This window comes from Gymnoscopelus microlampas (assembly GCF_963454915.1).
Source record: "Gymnoscopelus microlampas genome assembly, chromosome: 8".
Taxonomy (NCBI): Eukaryota; Metazoa; Chordata; class Actinopteri; order Myctophiformes; family Myctophidae; genus Gymnoscopelus; species Gymnoscopelus microlampas.
The window spans coordinates 44,966,858-44,989,166 of NC_139945.1; the positions used below are offsets into that span (position 1 = coordinate 44,966,858).

The following is a 22,309-nucleotide window of genomic DNA, read 5'->3' on the forward strand; positions in this document are numbered from 1 at the left end:
GTCATTTGTATTTGAGGAAACTTTACTTTGGTAGCTTAGCAACTCAGCATAAGGCCGACTAATTTTAAACCAGCATCCTATGTCGTCTGCGGGCTAGTGACCAGTCCCCTGGGTTCTCCACAGGATCAAATGAGAGGGTTGGAAATCTGCGTGTGACTCAGCCCACAGAATGCCTGTAATTATTGCCCGTGCCAGGACAGCTAGCTCATGTGTCAAACACTCAAACATGAATGAAGTGATATTCATTCACTGTGTTACTCACCTTTACACACAAATAATACCTCATTATGTTTGAGGCTGCTTGTAGAGATCAGCGCTGTTCTTTGACAAGGCCTCATGTCTGTTATGATGTGATGATGATATGGGCAAATTCATGCTTTGTGTATGTGTGCATTGAAAATCAGCTATTTTAGTTGAATGGCACGGCTGTGCGGCAAAGTAGGCTATACATTTGGCTAAGAAGGCTGTGGATTGAAATCGAGGACAAGGGCAGCAGTGGTACTGGCTGTTAGGTCAGATGATTGTGGCATATTGTGCTGAGGATGCATGCAGACGCCCACTGGGGTTCTGACGGCCGCGGGGGGCTGTGTTAATTAAAACCTACTGTGGAAAAGAGGGAAGCATTATTCCCACGATATTGGATGAATGACCTGGGGCACCACAATATTAATCCATCTTTTCTGAGCGCTGCCCTGTATTTTCAAGAGGACCATAACAACTTCATACAGAGCAAGTCAATCTCAAGGGGGGCTTTCGCGGTTTACACACAATGTGGCTTCTTTTCTTTGAGCCATCGTTTAATGATCACTTCTGTTCTCACTTCCTGTTTGCATTTCTACGCGCAATTGAGATCTGTTAGACGGAGGGAAATGCTGGGCTATTTTGGGCATGAGACATCAGATGTTGTGGTTTTGGGCAGACTAGAGCAGAGGGGGCACTGTGTTTCCCCTGGCAGTCTGTCTAGCCTTGCTTTTACAGTAAGGGTGACTGCTCACCGTGAGTGGGTGTCTGTATGTAATCAGTAACACGAAGAGGAAGAAAGGGGGCCTAATTTCCCTGCCTCCCCGCCTCTTGTCACTCACAACACCTTCCTCAGGGCAGTCAGCCAGCCAGCCGACCACTGGAAACGATTTCCCAAAACCACCTCTGTCTCTCTCTCTCTCTCTCTCTCTCTCTCTCTCTCTCTCTCTCTCTGTCCAGGTGTTTTTGATACAGACAATTTCCAGTGTACAGTAATGGTCTGGAGTCTGGTGGGGGCAGTCTTTTTCATTGATGTATTGTATTCAACTAGCTCTTGTCTTGGCTGATTCATTCAACATTTTCTGAAACAGAGGTGTGTGTGTGTGTGTGTGTGTGTGTGTGTGTGTGTGTGTGTGTGTGTGTGTGTGTGTGTGTGTGTGTGTGTGTGTGTGTGTGTGTGTGTGTGTGTGTGTGTGTGTGTGTGTGTGTGTGTGTGTGTGTGTGTGTGTGTGTGTGTGTGTGTGTGTGTGTGTGTGTGTTTGCGTGCGTGTCTGTATGGGGGTCAGGCAGATTTTTAAGAGTATGATTGATACCTTTTTTAAATGGAAATCAGTATAGGATACACCCTTTGCTTTAGAGTGCTTTTATCAATAGATTAAGTGTAAGCATTGTTTAGTGATTTGCTAATGTAACTGAAGTGGATTATTTGCATCGTTTTGTCTACTGTACCTTTTCTGGGCCCCAGTAAATTAGAAGAGGTATGCTTAACCAGGGGAAATGGCACAAGGGTCAAACGTAAAGGCAGGTAATTAGAAAAAGGTTACATTTGAAATTTTGCCACGCCAAAGCTTACAATTTTAAATGCCTGTCTTTATATCCATACATTGGGACTAAAGGAAATCTCCTAATTTATCACACACACTGTTCTTGTAAATATTTTACTGATGTCTTTTGTGTTTAGTGTGATTTGTAAGCTGATTGATTTTTTATGTTTTTTTTTTCTCAAGATCAATTACTGCAATGGGTAATTACAACATCTTGCTGTAAAGCAGATTTCCGATATATACCATTGATTATTTGAACAACGATTTGTTTCATAAAAGTAAATCCATTTTTAGATATTTATGAGATAGCTCTTCTTACAATAGTCAGTTCTTAGAATGATTTTTCCATCTATCTGTTAAGTAGCTGGCCCACACTGTACATGCTGTGTCTGACGACAAAGTTCAGACAGTGCCTTTTATTCATTCATTCATTCTGCCATTTCCGTCAGACAAAGGAGTTGAGACCGAGACAGAGGCAGAGGAGATAGTTCTGGTGATGTTAACACTGAGCCTTGTAAGCCTGACTGGCTCAGCATGAATCATCGCCGCTGATTGCTGACAGTTTATGTCACGGTTTTCCCCCCACTATAGCAGCTGACGTCTTTCCATTCCGTCAGTTAGCTGGAACAACATCTGGGATTCTGTGAAATGAATATTTTCTTTGACCTTAAATAAAACATTTTTCCTGGTTAAAATTGTTAAAAAATAATAGTATTAGAAAACACGTTAAAAAGAATTCTGTCTCATACATGAATGTGCCATGTTGCGCATAGACGCGCTGCTTGCTCTTTGGCTACAGCTCAGGTCTTCTGTGCCAAAAATGTGCTGAGTGCGTTAGACAAGAATTGTGGTGGGCAGATCTGGGTAGGAGGTACACTACAGGCACAAGGAGCTGAAGAAGGGGGCTGAATCAGAACACTGGGGAGCCAGCAGTAGCAAGGGGGTGGGAGAAGGACAGATTTAGTGTTGGGACAGGCATATGGTTGTTGGGGGTAGATGGAAAGGGAGAGGAGAAAGAATGAGAAACAGCGAGCCTTGGATCTGAGTTAAAACTGCCTTTTTCAGAGAAAGCAGGAATGTGGCTCAGCGTGGGAATGAAGATGCTTTGACATGTTGAGATACTTTGTTAAAGTCTTGACGGACAAGGACATATGAACCCATAACATTCTATGATGAAAGTATCCCGTAAGTAAATTATTATAACTTATGTTGCTGAAAGTAATTTGTGTTGTTACTTGCTTGAAAGATTTTGAAAATTTACAATTAAAAAAATTATGCATTACTTAAAAAAAATAAGTGGTAGGGAAGATATTGTCCATATGTCGGTTAGTGTTTCTGACAGAAGGATGGAGCTTTGGATACCACAACAAATGTAATAAAATCCTGAAAAGTTTGAGCCCACTCATATTATTGGCTCTAATCCAATAAGTACTTTGTGAGGGACTGACTGGAATGTGAAGGAGGCCTTCAAACCTGACATGTTTTTTTGGCAATGCTTGTATCAGCTCAGAACTATCCAAGCATGCTGTATGCTGCTCTTCTTTGTGCATGCTGTTACATAGGCTACCATACCTCTGCCGTGTGTTGAATTGCACAATGAATTGTTGTTGACAGCCATAAAGTTGCATAAGTCGTATTGTAAAGGAAGGTGAGTCCCCTCAGGGACACTTTGGTACATATGCATTCGTGGTACACTGCTGTTGGTCATGCAGGGCCATTGTCACGGCACTACTTGGTATCATGTATTTTGTGACACTGCAATTTTAGACTACACAATTTGTAGGCAGCAGGCTCTTTAGTAGTAAACTCAAGTTCACACACCTTGGCATGTTGCCAACACCAGCCACAAGAGATTTCCTTAGAGAATGGATGAGGGGACAGAACGTCTCCGTTATGGAATGTCAAACACTGAGGAATTCCCATCTCAGATTTCTTGTTTCCAGTTGTTACACCTGTGGCTGTGGGACAGAGAGAGGACCTGAGGCTGCGTTTTCTATATGTGGTGCAGTGGAATAATACCGGCCTGATATAATCCAGGTGGGAGGGGAGCCCAGTTGAACAGGAAGCCTTTGCCACCTGGTGACGTTAGGTGGGAACAGAGCATTGTTAAGCTGTGTTTTCACTACAGTTTTCCAGGATAAACTTTTTTTTTCCAGGATTTTTTTTGCATAACTTGCTGGAATGGCAATGGGAAAGACCGTTTTCACATGCCCTCTTTGGCAGCAAAAGTTCTCGTATTGCCTGATAAGCGACCGTTTTCATTTGTTTGTTAGTGGGAGTACACATGTTGACTCAACTGCTAATCTCCATGCAGGTTAAGGGGGTAAACAGCAGATTTTTGCCATCCAAGGACACACACGCACTCACACGCACTCACTCACTCTCTCTGTCTCTCTCTCTCTCTCTCTCTCTCTCTCTCTCTCACACACACACACACACACACACACACACACACACACACACACACACACACACACACACACACACACACACACACACACACACACACACACACACACACACACACACACACACACACACACACACAGAGGGAACTGCTAATATTTATTCAGTTGTTGGTCAGTTTGCAGACCAAAGTAACGTTTCATTGAATTTCAGGGATATAGACATATAGCGGTATTAGCGGCACAGGTGAGTCCTGGATTAGGGACTTGGGAACAATGGTAGTATTTTGAATGCAAGCATAGATTAACTATACTTAACTATACTGTATTGTTTGATGAACGTCTATTGTTCAATTGTTGTTATGGCAAACTGTACGCACGCAGGGAGTGAAACATACACCGAAAGACCTATTAAAAGGGTCTTTATTATTTATTTGTTTTGTAAACTGCACTGTTACATGATAAAGGGGTGGAGCGAAAGTTATACCTTTTGTGTGGCTCTTGTCGGGATAGGATATGTACTGTATACCACAGTCATGAGTCAGTCATTCTCATTCTCTATGATTTGGTGACCAAATCTTTGGTATAAATATTAGATTAAGTGGCAGGAGGACATTTACCAACTGTAGAGTAATGTTTATCAGTGGGAGGAGTGCTTGTAACTGGTAAGAATAATGTTTATGATAGAATTTGTTTCTTCATTATTAGATATATGCAGGTTTAGAGATTTACTAACATGCTATGGATTTATCAGTGAAAGTGAAAGAGTTGGGGTATTAAAGTGAATATAAGTTAATTTCATTGAGCTTCCTGTATATAACTATTTTCTTTCGTTATGTAAAGCCGTTTAACTGCTGCTTTAGTTCTGTGTTGTCACTTTTGTCTTGTTGAGGCAGTAAAATGACACCCAACAACTCTATTAGCATTAATGGCACAGTGCCAATGTCCTGTTTCCTCTCCCCTGTCATCAGGGGATCTGGAGACTGGAGATGTCATGTTCTAGAGGTCAGAAAGGCCAAAATGTGAACCCAACTGCTTGGGGTCAGTTCTTCAGGAGAAAGCCAGTAGGGCAGCTGCTAGCTGGTTCATAGACCACTCGGCACCTCAAAGAGTTATCAGGGCTCTGATCATTTAACCACTTTCAACCAGGCCTCCCTATTTTGGGCATGTCATTATAAGCAACATTTTCAAAAATAGAGAAAATAGCTGCTCTACAAGCTTACAACGCATTGCATCGCAACTCTTCTATTTGTACAAAGAGTTATCGGTCTTTTCAACTGCATGGAAGAAATATCCAATCTATAGGGTATGCTGTGGGTTCATGTGATGACTGAATGTGGTTTGAGACTTTTTTTTTTTTTAACATAAAGGTCTTTCTCATACACAGCAAAAAATCTAAACACCTGGGGGGCGGTCACTGCAGTAGTATGATCCGTTTTTATTCATCCCAGCTTTTACAGGTTTTGTTCTCAGGTTATATCGTTTCATTTGCAGATGAGCTTACCAGACCACAGATGGTTATGTAAGATCTCATGTCCCTTCGTCATGGGAGTAGGGGGGTATTCAGTCTGGTCGGAACCTCCGACCAGACTGACTAACCCTCAGGGATATAGCTAGGGTTGACCTCACACATCCAGAATAGAGGGTTCTATAGTCTCAGAGGCATCCTGCACCCCCGCCCCTAGTCTGCTGTATTCCTGATATGCCAAATGCATCAGGAGATGTCCTTCTGGGATAGTTGCTGTGGAGGTGTTGTCAAACTTGAAATTAATTGAACGTGGTTTCTTTTGATTTTGTTTACAGGCTACTCATCATCATACTTTTTTTACGTTTCAGAAATCGAGGCGAAGGAAGCGTGCGACTGGTTGCGGGCAGCAGGATTCCCCCAGTATGCTCAGCTCTTTGAAGGTAACAAAATCCCTCCACACATGCATTCATCATGCTACTGGGAAACATTTGTTTAGTTTTATGATATATAGAGGTTAATGAAGGAACACAAAAATAAAACTGCTCCTCGGTGCACAGATCCCCACCAGGATCATTGCCTACCCAGGGCGGCCAAAATTTGAAAGGCATTCATAGCCAATTGGAGTGGAATCTGCAACATCTGACTGATGCATCTTGAGCACATGACTCCAGAGATAATGTGTGGTAGAAAAAAAGTGTGTTTTGAAGAAAACACGAAATGGTGTGTTAGGATGACCGGCTTAGCGGTTGGAATTAGTACAGAGGCATGGTATAGAGTTCAACCAGACGGTGTATTTATTCACCAACATAGATAACTTTCAATCATTGTTACGGCATGGCGGTGTCCAGCTTTCCACCCCTCACCTCTCTCTGACAACTGGCAGCATTTTATACCCAGCTGCAGCTAATCAGCCTGGACTGCTCCATTCAAAGGGGTGTATTGTAAATCTAAACATAATAAATACATGAATACCTATACAGTTAACCCACATACACATATATTACAAAACTCTTAAGAACTTCAACAATCATGATTCTTTTTCCTTTTTCACACAATACAACAACATAAATATCATCAATAGCTAAAGCACATCACAACCCCCCTCTGACCTCCTGACTATGGTCCAGCCCAATCTACTGAACCACACCAGGTACTGTTAAGCATTCAATTAAACTCAACAATAAAACCTCACACTAAATACATATTGCACTCTCCATATTGCACTACGGTAAACTGCAAATCCATAAAAGTGCAAATGTGCTGTGCAAATATCATTCAATAAATAAGGGTTGTATCAAACGAAAATCTTGTCTGGCATAAATGGACGTGGCTATATGTGGTCATGATCCAAGGAATTCAGGTGGGAAAATATTTCGATTGTACCACCTACATACGGTTCAAGAGTTATATTATAGGCCAAAACATGAAGCGGCCTGTTGCCAGCATGAGGCTGATTTGAAATATTTGGGGGAAAGATTCTTCCTAGGCCTATTGGGAGCGTGTGTGTTAAGTTTCACACAGATTGGTCCAACAGTGCCGGAGATTAGCTGTTCACAGACGGACGGACAGACAGACAGACAGACTCACAAGAGCGAAAACAATAATCCCTTGCCTTCGGTCGTTCCAGCCTCCTGGCGGGGATAATAAATGCATTGTTACTCGTTATGTCTTTTGTGAAATTAGGCCTTTTAAGTTGATGACTGAATAACAGAATCGTTCTTGCACTGTAGGATGCAGGGCCGTGTTTAAGCACAGGCAATGTAGGCACATGCCTATGTCTTGTCGGGGGGGGGGGGGGGGGGGGGGGGGGGGGGAATGCACCCAAAAAATGTTTTAAAAAATAAAAAAAGTTTTTTCATTTTTTTTATTTTTTATTAAATAACATAAGCCTAACCTAACCCTAACCCTAACCCTAAAACCGAAATAAAGTAACAAAGAAACCCCCAAAAACGGCCACAATCCGCGAAATAACCGCAAAGTTGCGGTTATTTCGGGGATTATTTCGCGGAACCGCAAAGCTGCGCGCGCGTGCATGTGCGCTGGGGGGGGCCCGAAAACTGTCCGTTGCCTAGGGCGCATTTTGACATTAACACGGCCCTGGTAGGATGTGCATATTCACACACAATTACACAATGGCCCTGAGGCTGCCTAGGGGCTACGCCAGTGTCCCTCTCACAAGAGAGGCAGGATAGCAAGTCCGACTGCTGTTGCTTTTACATCTGATCTTTTCCACCACATAAATATGTCCAGAGTACAAAAAGAAAGAGGCCATGGGGGAGACACTTGGCTTTGTTATAGCTTCTGGGAAAACGTTTGGTAAAAATAGTAACATTTTCTGTGAAAATAGCCAATCTACAGGCTCACACCATGTCTCTTTGCGACGCATTGTGAGCTTGGAGATCTCCTACTTTCAGTGAAGTGATTTTGGAGGGAAAAACTTAGGGAACCAAGTATATATTCCAAGGGGACCCCTGTCAACGAATATAGGGTTAAAGTGGTTAAACTAGCTTTACTCTTTTAAACACTTGCCTCTTAGCCACACATTATGATGTGTATGGGGTGCTGTGAAGTTGTTGTTTATAGGGATTGTATCTATCTGGTATCAGTCACTGTGCAGGTGTACAGTATAAGAGGTGATGATTCTGAGTTTCTGATCATGTAATCACACCCATCATCAATGATGAAATACTCGGTACAAAATAATCAGCATTTCAAGCCTATTTTGAATGTCTACTCCACTAAACAAGAACAGGCTTGGTCAGAGCCTGCGTTTCCACTTAAATGGCTGTGCTATGCTTTTCATAAAAAGTTTACGACACCACATGAATGCAGTGGAATGTTAGATTCAGAGGGCCTGGATTTTAGTCTCTTATGTTATGTAAGAGGGGAGCCATACCCAGAAGAAGATGTAATGCCTGCACAAGTCTGAGCGCTGTTATTTGGGCGAAGCCTGTCTCTTCCTATTAATATCATCGGATCCAAAACAAGCTTCATGCTTTAACGCCCTGGGATGCCTTTCTGGAAAGAATGTGGTTATTTGTTTTTTTCTGTGCCTCTTCTTATTTGGGGTATAGTATTAACACTTAATCACACAGTCTTGATGTTGAGACCACATTTTTCATTATGCTACTTCTAATCTGTATATTTATCCCTTCAAGATTCCCAGTTCCCCATTGACATCTCTCCGGTGAAAAGAGATCATGACTTCTTGGACAAAGATCTTGTGGAACCTCTCTGCAGGTATTAAAATAATGGCTGTTCTAACTCAAGCAAAGTTGGTGTACAGTAGAGTTTATGTCCATAAATAAATACTTTTGCGAAAAAGTATCATGCAATGTGACATGCAAAAATAACTGAATAAAGTGCATTTGCAGTTATCAAGTGAGACATCGCAAGACACTTTGTTGCAGAAGCATAAATCAGACTTGAGATTAAAGTGACTAAGACTAAGTCTGAGAAAGCAGCTTTGAGTTAAGACAATGGCAAAAGTTGAGTTCTTCAACTTCAAGGAAGTGAGATATATGTGTGGGAGTTAATGAGTGTTATTATAATGTGTTATATTACCTACAGCTATTTTTGAGTTAAAGACTTCCCATGATGTAATTGCCATGACATACAGGGTTTTTCCCCCAATGTCGGCTATAAAGAAATAGTCAACCACTAGCAGTTCAGCGTTGCTGTTACTTCACTTTAGGGCAGCCGAGTCCATGGGCGCTCTCAAACAGAGACCAAAACAGCATTGCAGTTACCACAGTCACTATGGAGACCGTCCCAAGAGGAAAGCAGGCGGGGGCCTCAATATACTTTTACCCTAAACAACACCAAAGCAACTCATCTAAATTCCAAACTAGCCAGCAGATGAATAAAAGACAACAGTAATTAATTCCTGCCCCCATGTGATTTTGTCCAGGACTTCATCGCACCTTTAGCATTATGTTAAATATAGCTTCATAAACAGAGTCACTGGCTCACACTGTGGTTGATAATATTGATACACTTAATGTATAATTATTTGAATCCTCACTAATCAGCCCCTGATATAACCATCCTATTCAAATCTCTTTTAAGCCTGTGGAGTGAAGGGGCCTCCAGTTTTGACACTCTTGTGTCAACAGGGCCCTGTAGTTACAAGTAAAAAAGAAAAGGGAAATTGTAGTTTGTATGTTCTTATCACCAACAAGACAGCAGGATAGCTCAAATATGTCAATGAACTAGATTAATCTCAGAACGTTTATTTTTGTTAGTAAATCAATATAACTCATGAATCACTGCTGGAGATGTACAGGCAAAGGATTATTGTACCACAAAGAATGCATCTGTAACCATCGCCCGGGTATTGTCGTCTATTACCATGTTATTTTTGGTTCGCCCACATTGTTTTGAGATACCTTTCTTTATTCATCCCATTTTGCCCACAAACCTCTAATCTGTAGACACATGCTCCCAGGCTTGGTCTTTCTTGTTCATAGGAAATATTATGAAGCGCCATGGTCGTTATGAGAGCTTTTGGATCACTTAAATTAAGGAAATCATAAACAAAACAGTTTAGAACGGTTTAGTTTAAAACCATTGTGGCTGGAAATTGGATCTCTGACTGTTGTCGTCTGTAGATGTTCAGAGCAATAGGCATTGCTAGAAAGATTTGGCCCAGAATATCAGACTGGAAAAGAAGTGCTGCCTATTAGCGGGTCACAACCCATCTACTGCTGTAGCCAATGGGCAAAAGCTCTTGGACTATCAGTTCAGTACACCCATTAATACAGAAGCTGATCCAATTAAGGACATCTGTTGTGCGCTGTAATAGGTCTCACTGTGGTGTCTGCTTTATGAGAACATTGTGTCTTCTTGTTTGTTCAGATATACGCATCTTCATGTTGGGATCATTTCTTTTTCAGACGGCTTAACACCTTGAACAAGTGTGCTTCTATGAAACTTGATGTGAACCTCCCCAAGAAGAAAGTAAGTTGAGTTACTAAATTTACTGTATTTAAAAAAAAATATTCAAAATGAATTGATTCATAAGGTTTTTATGGGTTTCCTTCGACAACATAGCTTGGTACATTACATTGTAACATTTTCCCTCACATTTTTTTTTACAAAGTGTCAGTTTCCTGCTGCAACAATAAAAATATATAATCTGGCTTCATCCTCCTAACCTAGATTCTATGTTATTTGACACAAAGCCATTGTCCATGTTTATTGAATAGGGCTATTTTATTTACCTTACGCTACCTTGGAATGTAACCTACTAACCTATGTTAATTCTATTTATGGGACAGTTGAATAAGGTTGGTATCTGGTGTTATATCACACTGACTGTATAATAGCATTAAATCTGAGAAGACATATCCTCAGGCTTTGTTGCTTAAGATCCCATGTTCCGTTCTGGCACAGACTGTGATATAACACACCTCACCTCACCTTTGCAAGTCAGCTGTTCCTTTGAATTTCCTACCAGGTACAATGGAAATAGAAAATAAATAACTGAAAGAGTATTGTGTTTGCAAGGATAATGAAAAGTTAGATTTTAACAGAACCTTTCTGCATCTACTGTAATTCACTCAATGTAAAGTCCTAAGAATGGTTCTGGGTCAGCTGTGATAGTTCTAGTTCTATAGTAGGACTAATTATTGTATATTGCATGATAGATTGATGATGAAAGTTTATGAAACATACTCATTTTCCTTCTTGATTTCTCTGTATTTTGCCAGAGTGAAGACTCAGATGAAGAAGACCTATTCGCCATCAGTGACAAATGGACCTTTGAGTGGAGTAGCCGACGCTGGTCCAGGCTGCAGGACATTGACTGTCTTCTGGTACACCACGGAGAGGGTCAGTCTTCTAGGGACGGCGTAGCCCTGAGGACCACCACCAGCAGTGAGAGTGTTCTGACGGACCTGAGCGAGCCGGAGGTCTCCTCACTGCACAGTGAGAGCAGTGGGGGCAGTGGCCACAGGTGCCTTAGCACAGAGGATTCCGACTGCTCCAACCGCACCTGCTCTGACTCCGCAGCAATGCCGGACTCGACCTCTCTCACCCTGTCCCATATGCCCAAAGACATCTCCCACTATGGCTCTCTGCCTGGTAAGCATAGCAGGATGGGACGCACGCGCGCCAAAGACTTCCTGAAGCGCATGGAGACCCTGCGATCTCGAGGAACACTAGGAAGAGGTCATAAGAACCTGGTCATAAGTGCACCAGTGTTGCAGCAGGAGGCTCAGGCTCTGAAGACGCTCCACTGTGTGGAGATAATGAATGGAGATGGTGGGGCCCTAGATCCACTGTCCTGTAGGGCTCTGCCCTCTCAGTCCAGCAGCGAGGGCAGCAGCCATTCCAGTGGCAGCACTGTCAGTACACCCAGCCTGAAGGAGCGCAAGCCTCACCGGGCTGACCACAAACGCAGCGGCATGTACCTAGAAGACATAGATATCTTCTCGGTCCAGGTAAAGAGAGTAGCTGAGCAAAACCGCAAGAATGAATTCTGCTCCTATGAGGACCTGGTGGTCCATATCCCAAAAGACCACAAGCCAGGAACCTTCCCCAAAGCACTGTCCATAGAAAGCCTGTCTCCCACACACGGAGCCTCCATTAACTGGCACACAGGCAGCTTGCACCTAGACTCCCCAATACTCTCATGCACTAAAGAAATCAGGCCCGTCAGTGCCGTCACACAGTGCTGCCCCAGGGGCAGCCGCATAAGTGTCTATGACAATGTTCCTGGCTCTCATCTATACGCCAGTACTGGAGACCTGATGGACCTGGAAAAGGAAGACCTTTTTCCTCATCTGGATGATATTTTACTACATGTCAATGGACTACAGCAGATAGTGGACCGCTGGTCTAAGAATGTGTTGCCTGGTGGAGAGGTTCTGGTGCCAGGAAACAGGCAGGGAGAGGATATGGTGGGTCAGGGTCTCCAGTCTTCCAGTCAGATCACACTGGACTTTGAGGGGAACTCTGTGCTAGTGGGCCATTCCACCTCCAATGATGGGGACAGGGATAAAGTATCACTTGTTGAGACAGACTGCGCAAGACTCAGGGAAAGGAGAGACTCAGGAGTCGGGGCTTCGCTCACCAGGCCCAATCGGTAAGTATCATAGATTAAAAATAAAGTACCGCTCATTTAAATAATTGCTGCTTTTTGTTTTACAAAAGGTGAAAGAGGAGCTTTCATTTTTTGTTCAATAGTGCTAAGTAAAAAAATATATATTGTTTTTGATTTCTGATAGAACTAACTTTCTACTATTTTTCAAATGCTTTTCCTGCCTTTAGGTTACGATGGCCCAGCTTCCAGATATCAAACCGCCTTAGTCACTCAGTAGCTTCCTTGCAAATCACCAACCAATCAGCAGGCCAGCTGAGTTTATTGCAGAGGTTTTCTTTGCTTCGCCTTACTGCCATCATGGAGAAGTACTCCATGTCCAACAAGCATGGCTGGACCTGGTCAGTCTCACAGAATCTCCTAAGGGACATTGTGTTATCAACCATTGGTAGCTCAACAGTTCCAGAGCATGTTTTTCCTTTTCTTTTAAAGTTCTCTAGTCATGAAATTGTTTGTGTTGATGTCCCTCTCAGGTCTGTGCCAAGGTTTATGAAGAGATTGAAAGTACCAGACTATAAGGACAAGAATGTGTTCGGTGTGCCCCTCATAGTGCATGTTCAGCGCTCTGGACAGCCTCTGCCCCTCAGTCTGCAGCAGGCCCTGCGGTACCTGAGGAGCCAGTGTCTTGACCAGGTCAGTCACAGTAAAGCTTGAAATACACAGATAAAGCCAATTAATCGCCAACTGAAAACAGAGAGAGCGGTCTGAGTGTTGGGGGTAGTGCTTGGTGTTTAGCGTCTGTTTGTTGTGTGCATATTTTCAGCTGTATAGTTATAGTTATTATAGCTATAGTCAGACCTGACAGAAGAGGTCGGGGGCCCAGTTCAAAACATTTATTGGCAGATGCTTGGGCGGTGCAGGGGTAAAGTACCTGTTCACCACGGGGTGTCTTGTGGATCGAATCTGGTTTGGCCAAGCATCTCGTCTGTATGTAGACAGTTGGCCCGCGTTTGGGGGAGAGAAGCTGGAAGGGGAGGAGTATGAATGAGAGGAGTAGGATGGAGTGGTTACATCCTGCCAGTGGGAGCTACTCACTAGCAAGTGAGCTAGTAGTGTATGATAGCAGAGGCAGGACAGAAGTGAGTTGGGAGGACTTAATAGGCATAGTGACTAAACTTTTTTTTAAATAATTGGTTTCTGTAAATAAATAAATTGGCGCTTGGCCATAGCCCGTAGTAACATAATTTCAAGACAATCAGGCATTTTCCACACAGAATTAATTTGGTTGAGAAAAAGACCAAACGGCGCTGTGAGAGCACTCTGTCGGGAGACTTGAAATGACTGCCAACCCTCACCACTGTGACCCCCACTGTTGTCAGCTTGGTCTAATTTGGCTTTTAGTCGTACATAATGTCGAATAAAGTAGAACTGATCACATGTTTCCAACTTTTTTTCATGCACATGCATGAATGGTCATTGTTCTCCTCAAAGTAGTGACAAGTTACATTTAGCTGATATGTATTGCATATAATGTAACAAAATTATTCACCATCTTTTCAGATACTCTAAGGTACATATGGCTACAGTGAATTGAGGATATTACTGATTTAGTTTTCTAATAATCTAATACTCCACAACAGCCTTTATGGTAAAGATAAATAACATTACACATTTCTGTCTGTAAGGTATCCTAACAATTTGGTTTCTTTCCAGGTGGGTCTTTTTCGGAAGTCAGGGGTGAAGTCTCGTATCCAAGCTCTGAGGCAGATGAATGAGATTTCTCCAGACCATGTCAACTATGAGGACCAATCTGCCTATGATGTGGCAGATATGGTGAAGCAGTTCTTCAGAGATCTGCCTGAGCCTCTTCTCACCAGCAAGCTAGGGGAGACCTTCCTCCACATATATCAATGTAAGGACTCCAGCTGCATTTAAAGCTGACTGAGCTCATGTCTGGTGCTAATGTTCTGAAATGGGGGGCGGGGGGGGGCTTTTGTGACAGAACATTAACTTGTGATGTTGTGATTACAAATCCGTCTTGTGACCTTTTTCATTGTTCAGTAGAGGAAAGTGCTGAAAATCTGTTCTCTCATACACACAGATGTTCCTAAGGACCAAAGGTTGCAAGCTGTCCAGGCAGCGATCATGCTCATGTCAGACGAGAACAGAGAGGTGTTACAGACACTGCTCTGTTTCCTGAGTGATGTCACTTCCTCCGTAGAGGAGAACCAGATGACACCCATGAACATTGCTGTGTGTCTGGCTCCTTCCCTCTTTCATCTCAACATACTCAAGAAAGACAATCTCTCACCCAGGTAAACCATCAGAAGTTGTCCTATATATGGTCATACATGCAGTATGCTGATAGTTAATCAGACCTGAACAGTCAGAACTAGTTCAACATCTGGCTTTTTAGGGCAGTGATATTGCTTAACACGGCGTGCCTCAAATAACGAATGAGCAACGCACACAGGCTTCTATTAAAAAACCCTAAAGGTTATCTCCTCCTGTGCTGGTGCTCAATAAAGGTAGAAATAAAACAGGTTAACAGGATTTGTTGGGCCCTCAGGGGTGCAGTAGATCACCATTTCTGGGTCGCTTTTTAAAGGATATGGATTTCCGTGGCACTGTTTTTAAGACTCTGTATTTTACGAGACCATGCTGTGTACAAACAAAAACAGTCCTCTAATTCACCACATTCAAACGGTTGTTTAGCAGATCAAAGGGGTTGCCTGGAGAGTGTGAAAATGGGAGAGGAGGTTTATGAACTGTGTACAGTAGGCACCTCAACTTGCGGACCCTGCTAATAACAGTCTTCTCGCCCCATAATCCACAGGGCCATGCAGAAGAAGTATGCCACAGGCAGGCCCGACCAGAAGGACTTGAATGAAAACCTTGCAGCAACACAAGGCCTCGCTCACATGATCATTGAGTGTAACCGTCTCTTTGAGGTAAAACACATTCAGATCATGTCATGCTACATTAGATAATAATAATAACAATTCATAAATGTATTTACTGTATATAGTATATATTGTCACTGTTGGCCACCTGTTGTATCTCTATATTCAATAAATGAATGCCATATTTTATACTTTGCTATGTTTTATACTACTAAGCAAAAGTAGCAATCTGCTATTTTAGCTATTTTTGAAGAAAAGAAATCCACAAAAAAAAAATGTCAAAGAAAAATAGAATAATTGAATTTTCTTCTATAATGACATGCCCAAAATAGGGACGCCAGGTTGAAAGTTGTTAAGTCTGTTTGTGGGATTTATAAGTATTGAATCATTGAAAAGTATCAACAAGAGCTCGTGACCAAATAGTAACTACATTGAATCCATTGGAACACAGGTTCTTTTTGCCATTCACTGAAAAGTAAAGGTTTTGCACATAAAAGGTTTCCACCCGACAGCGCCGATATTACATAAAATATATTATCCACAGACCTCCTGGTGCATAGTATACCTTTGCCTGAGTCTAACCTTACGTCCCACACATTCATTAGATCCCTCATGAGATGGTCACTCAGTCACGAAACTCGTACGTGGAGGCGGACTTGCACGCTCCAACAACTGACGAGCTGTGCAAGCAGCTGGAAGGGGATGATGGAACCTACCAAACGCATATGGAAGGGAGACTTCAGAATCTCCTCAAAGAATCTCGGGAGAAGTCCAAGTACTGGGTGTCCTGCACCAGCACCGACAACACAGAACTCTACTATAAGAAGGTGAGTCATTCTTAACAGTTAATGGAACTCTAGTATTAACCCTATATGTTCACATGCACCTACAATAGCAGCTATGGCATACATGTGTACAAACAGTATGTCAAAACCGGTCCTAAAACAGCACACCTTTCAGCGATCCTGTACTAGCCACAGATTGTTATGGTTTGCATGCTTATAGAATCAGCTTTATTGTCACATCACAGGTTACTTTACAGAAGTAAAAAAGTGGGTGAAATTAGTTTTTGTGCAAGTTCTATCGTTTTGTTATTTCCATAGAAAAAAGAAAGGGAAGAAGAGGGGGGGGGCAAGGGGGAGGAGAGATCAATCAAATAAAACTAACAAATGATCTACATATTTACATATAGTACCTGAGATAAGATATAAAGGTGCGGGAGCATAGCAGCAGATGTATACTGTACATAATATACTATGGCCGTTAGTTAAGGTGCGAGAAAAACACACAAAAAAAGACAAAGGTCAGCACGTTGTACATGGGATTAGGGTGCAAAATGTCAGCGTGTCGACCGCATAATCCACATAAGGTAAATTGACACTGGTATAATCCGCTTATGTCTCACTCAGGTGGGAGGTGGGAACCCTTTGAGGCGCTGGAAAGTGTCTGTGGAGGTGGAGGCTCCTCCATCGGTGGTACTGAACCGTGTGCTACGGGAGCGCCATCTGTGGGACGTGGACCTGCTGCAGTGGAAAGTGTGTGAGACGTTAGACAAGCAAACAGAGGTGTTCCAGTATGTCCTGAACCGCATGCCCCCTCATCCCAGCAGGGACTTTCTAGTACTCAGGTGAGTGGTGTGATAAAGAAAAGAGTCAAGTAAAACGTTTCTGTTCTGTTATATTAAAATATATATATATATCCAACCAACCATTGTTATACTTTGTCGTACGACAGTGTGGCGCGAAAATAGCTGATCTATCTATAAGATCACAAAGAGCTTGTAGGCTATTTTAAAATGATTAAATGCTCAAAAATAGGGACACCAGGTTGAAGGTGGTTAAGTGACAAATGCATTCTGTCTGTGAAGACATGAAAATATTTCTTCCCTGTCTTTATTCAAGGTCATGGAGGACAGACTTGCCCAAAGGTGCGTGTTCCTTGGTGTCTGTATCCATAGAGCATGAGGACTGTCCTCCAATTGGAGGGATACGAGCTATAGTTCTGGAATCCAGCTACCTGTTAGAACCCTGTGGCTCAGGAAAGTCCAGACTGACTCACATCTGCCGAGTTGACTTGAAGTAAGTATGAATGGAAAAGTACACATGAATATACATTGTTGGGCTGCCTTGATAATAAATAACTGATGGTGCTGACGTTTGCTAAGTATATTCCTCTAATGTTTCAGGGGAAGAACTCCAGAATGGTACAACAAAGCCTTTGGTCACCTCTGTGCTGCTGATGCTGCACGAATCCGCAACTCCTTCCAGCCTCTCATTACAGAAGGCCCAGAGACCAAGATCTGACACTGTAGCCAGCCATGTTTGCTCAGCCATGAGAATGGACTGAGCCCACCTAAGCCTAATTTATACGTTGCCTGTGTTGCACTGAAAATCTGTTATTTTTGGCGAGCAACGCGGCAGTACGACAAAGTATGAATTAGCCATTAGTTGGAGCTAATAGCCAGGCACAGTCCAGTGATGAGGCCTAAGCACTAAAGCACAGTTTTATGCCAGAGCACAGATGTTTTAAAAAGTATTTTGAGACCCTCTGTACTTGCACAATGACAGAAGAGGACATCTTATACTGTAGGTGTAGGACATAATTACCCAATGGGAAAGAGAATCATCCTGCCAATGTCCTTAGCATTAGAATTTTGTTTTGATGTTGCTATATATTTTAATTGTAATATTGTCTAATTGATATTGTCATGAATAATGTTATTGTTGCTATAATCTACAATGTCTAGGACATTAATGCTCTTAAACGCTTCTGGGAAGCATTTATATTTTATTCATTTAAAGATTCTAAGCTATGTTATGACCACGTAAATGTCTGTATATATGTGTATAAATACATACTGTACATGTAAATGAGATGTATATATTGTATATATTTGAAAACGTAATAGTACATACATGGTTTCCTATATATTTTAATCTAGTGTCAGCATTCTTGTAATACATATGGTACAAAATTGTAAACTGGTTTTACTTTGCTTCAGTATTGCTGTTGTGGAATGGGTGTAATTATATTATACTTTGACCTTTAATGATTGTGGAAAAAAGGACATAAGGTTTGACTTGTTCATACCTGCTTTAGGGTACTGGAATGTGCAATCAAGTTCCAGAGATATCTTTTTTTAATAAAGACTATCAAAAATATAAATAGGTGTTTATTCTTGTTTAAATATTTAGGAACGGCTGATATGAGTTACATGAAAATACATGCTCTAGGAGTCCATTAACGCAAAGCTTTTTTTTTTTACATTTTTACCCAGGGGTCATCGCCATGCTGGCTTATAGTGGACATTTTCGTCAAAATGATTTTTTTGCCATGGACATACAACATGAGTACACAAACACATTAAGAGATATTCCTAATCTTGAAAATAAAACGTTTGAGAACCACTGTCCTATAGTGGACTCCTAATGTGCCATGCACAGTGTCATGGTAAATCAGTGTCCTACATATTCTGAAGAAAACCTGGAGACAGACATTCAGCATTTGGGTCTTATGATCAAAATAAGAACATTATAATGTTACGTAAAAACAAAATCTAGAATTTGCCACGGAATAGGCCAAGTCTTGCCATGGACAAATGTACGGACATATTGATGACCCCTGTTTTTACCAATTTGCTTAAACATAAACACTCCTCATACTAAATATACAATGTTCACTACAAAATTCTCCCTGGGCTGATAGAGACCTCTACTAGTCAAATGGAAAATTGTGTGTCACAGCTCACAGTCAGTTTGTGGTCACAGTAGACTGGTAAAGTTACATTTCAACCACCACATGCACACAAATGATTAATTATTCAATAGGCTAATTGTGGGACATGGAGAAAAACAATAGGCTAGGATCATAATCAATAATCTGTTTAGTCTATTATACCATTTTGGATGATGAATAGGCTAATTGGCTAAAACTTTTTCCCCCCCATTATGAGTTGCAGCAAATTAGGATGGATTCAGCAGGAATCCGTGTACGTAGCGTTCAGTTGATTTTCAAAATAAAATCCCAAAATCAAAAATCGGAAATTGTCCGTTCAGTTTATATCCGTTCTTAAGTCCCAAAATCGACAATAAGAAATTGGCTTCATCTCATGAATGGAAAACGGAAATTGACCCGTTTTTTAACTTTATTTTTTTGTTAAACACAATTTTTGCCAAGATATCAAGTATTACTTTATAAGCCCGTATCTTGCGTTCAGTCTATTATTCAATGTGAAATCCAGAATCAAAAATCGAAAATTGGCTTGATTTTCAATTCTAGCCTTTCATCTACATGAATGGAAAACGGAAAATTACCTGTTTTTTAATTATCGATCATTCATATGCATTATTATACAAAGTTACGGATAGGGAGGGGGCGGAGCCGAGTCTCCACCCCCTCGCTACGCGCCATCTTGGTGAGGTCGTAACGTCACGCTTTGATATCGCCGCAAAGCAATCTTCCAATCACTCTGCTGCTCCGTCCAGCTCCATTCATATTATCTCGGTGTTCAGACCCACGCTCACTGGTAAGTTGATGAAATTACTTTATTTATTTTTTGCAACACTGGCCAGGCAAGGCAGAGGGACGACAGCTGCAGCGTTATAAAGAGAAACAATAGTTTTATTTTATGTAAATCGGCTTTAGTGCTTATCTTAAGAAATATAGCCCATAGAGGAGAATAGTAGACCAGGGGTCTTCAATGTTTTCCAGGCCAAGGACCTCTTAAGAGATGAAGCAGGGACCCCCTCACTGCATATTGTATAAAATTGTGTTGCACGTTAAACATCTTCATATATTTCATAGACAGCTTCATAGACTTGTTTGACAGCACTAATGTGTTGGATTCATGTTAAGTTGTGCATTGTGAGCTTGTAGATCTGCTATTTTCTGCTAATGTTCCCCTCAGAATAGGGATGCTAGGGTTGAAGTGGTTAATGTAACGCAAAGATTTGGGCCCCTCTGTAGTAACACTGAGGATCCCCTAGGGATCCCGGACCCCCTCTTGAAGACCCCTGGTCATGGCCTGTTCCCCAACTGCAACTGCTTCTCAATAGTCTAAGACTATTGAGAATGTTTTTTGTAACCAGTGATGGTTACAAAAATACTCGTTTTCAGTTTGCTTTGTTTTGTTACATATACCTAGTCTAGCAGCCAGGATGATTATGCTCAACCTGTAATGTACATTTTTGTGAGTAGTGAGAACATTTAATCAAATATGAAGACAGAGAAGTTTGGTTCATGTGTGCACTACTGCAGTTCTTACTATTGACAGTAATGTGTTTAGTATGATAATTGTAAAGAAAATAAAGCTGTATTATGTTATTAGTGAGGTAGAGGCGCTTCATTGTGACCAGCACTCAACAATACACACCTGAAAGGCAGATATTTGTGAGGGGCTTGTATATGTGAGCTTACAGTAGGTTTGCATTATTATTTGATTTTCTGTACAATGATACTGTGTTTATTTTACATTATCGAACCTTTCTTTGTTTTCCAGTACGATCGAGGACTCAAACTCTGGCTGCCTGCCTCTCCAAGACCCCATCTACTGCTGAGAGGAAGGAGTTTGTGCTGGAGTTTTACTAAGACTGGTTGAGGCAGATATTCCCCTTGAGAAAGCTCCCACACTGGCTGCAAAGCAGGGAGGATCCCTTCCAGCTCTGTCCCACTTCCGCTCAGACTACCTGCTAGAGCTGTTACCTCAGTATGTGGAGGATATCAAGAGTGCGGTGGAGTGAAAGGCCATCTATGTTTTATTAGATGAGACAACAGATGCCTGTGGTCGCTGTGTCCTCGGAATTCTTCTGCAACCCGTTGGCGAGCCATCTCTGACATCAGATATTGTGTTCCTTGAGAGAGTCAACTTCAACACTGTGTCACAGGCAGTCATCTCTTGCCTCAACAGCTACAACATCAACCTCAGTGACGTGTGGGCTTTTGTCACAGACTCAGCAAGCTACATGAAGAAAGATTTCAACATCGTTCTTCATGGCCTGTTCCCCAACTCCAGACACATCACATGTCTGGCACATCTCCTCAACAGGAGACATCCAACCCTTCTGCTGCCACTATCCATGGTCAACTTGACAACCTCTACACGTTTGAATACGGCTGCAGTGCAGGGGCTGAAGACTGGCATCCTGGGACCAAAGAGCAGCTGGGGGAGCTGGATGAGAATGAGCATGATGCCTACTCTCAGCTCTTCCAGAAGACCATGGCTAACTGCTCTGCAAAGCTGCAGGCTGTGATGGAGAGACACCCCAGCATGGATCTCTTCAAAGCCCTCCCAGTGTTTTACCAAGCAATTGGCTGGTCTAAGAAAGAACATTCAGGACTATGTCCAGGTGGCCCCTGCCCTTACCCTTGTGTCAGCTGAGGAATGACATTGTTACGTCCACATGGACTAGAGTGATGCTGAGTATGTCAGTCCTGTGGAGTGGTGGGCTGCCAGGGAGGACAGAATGCCCACTCTTGCCCCACTAGCATCATTGTACCTCCATCACCCCGCTACCTCAGTGGATGTTGAGTCTTTTCTCACATTACACTATGCTGCTTACACAGTACCGACGGAGCCTGACTGAACACAACATTACAATGATGCTTATTGCCAAATTCAACTGTCGGCAGAATAACCCCCACTGACTGACTGAAAGCCAGAGGCTGGCTATCTGGCTGGCTGGCTGACTGACTGCCTGACTGAAAGCCAC

General features: G+C 42.2%; 1 protein-coding gene across 6 annotated transcripts in view; it reads left to right on the forward strand.

Annotated features, from left to right (window-relative positions):
• Positions 1-18,754, forward strand: part of stard13b (StAR related lipid transfer domain containing 13b) — a 71,740-nt gene extending 52,986 nt beyond the window's left edge. For 5 of the 6 annotated variants that reach the window (XM_084064871.1, XM_084064872.1, XM_084064875.1 and 2 more), the window contains 13 exons: positions 6,026-6,097; positions 8,816-8,897; positions 10,553-10,616; positions 11,369-12,744; positions 12,930-13,100; positions 13,233-13,392; positions 14,413-14,611; positions 14,801-15,014; positions 15,536-15,650; positions 16,208-16,429; positions 17,012-17,229; positions 17,504-17,680; positions 17,788-18,754. In XM_084064871.1, the coding sequence (XP_083920997.1) occupies positions 6,026-6,097; positions 8,816-8,897; positions 10,553-10,616; positions 11,369-12,744; positions 12,930-13,100; positions 13,233-13,392; positions 14,413-14,611; positions 14,801-15,014; positions 15,536-15,650; positions 16,208-16,429; positions 17,012-17,229; positions 17,504-17,680; positions 17,788-17,905 (3,188 nt within the window). In that variant the 3' untranslated portion in view covers positions 17,906-18,754. Of the gene's footprint in view, positions 1-2,787; positions 2,970-6,025; positions 6,098-8,815; positions 8,898-10,552; positions 10,617-11,368; positions 12,745-12,929; positions 13,101-13,232; positions 13,393-14,412; positions 14,612-14,800; positions 15,015-15,535; positions 15,651-16,207; positions 16,430-17,011; positions 17,230-17,503; positions 17,681-17,787 lie in introns of those variants that run through there. The other variant, XM_084064876.1, reaches the window with a different exon arrangement.
• Positions 18,755-22,309: the final 3,555 nt, after the last annotated feature.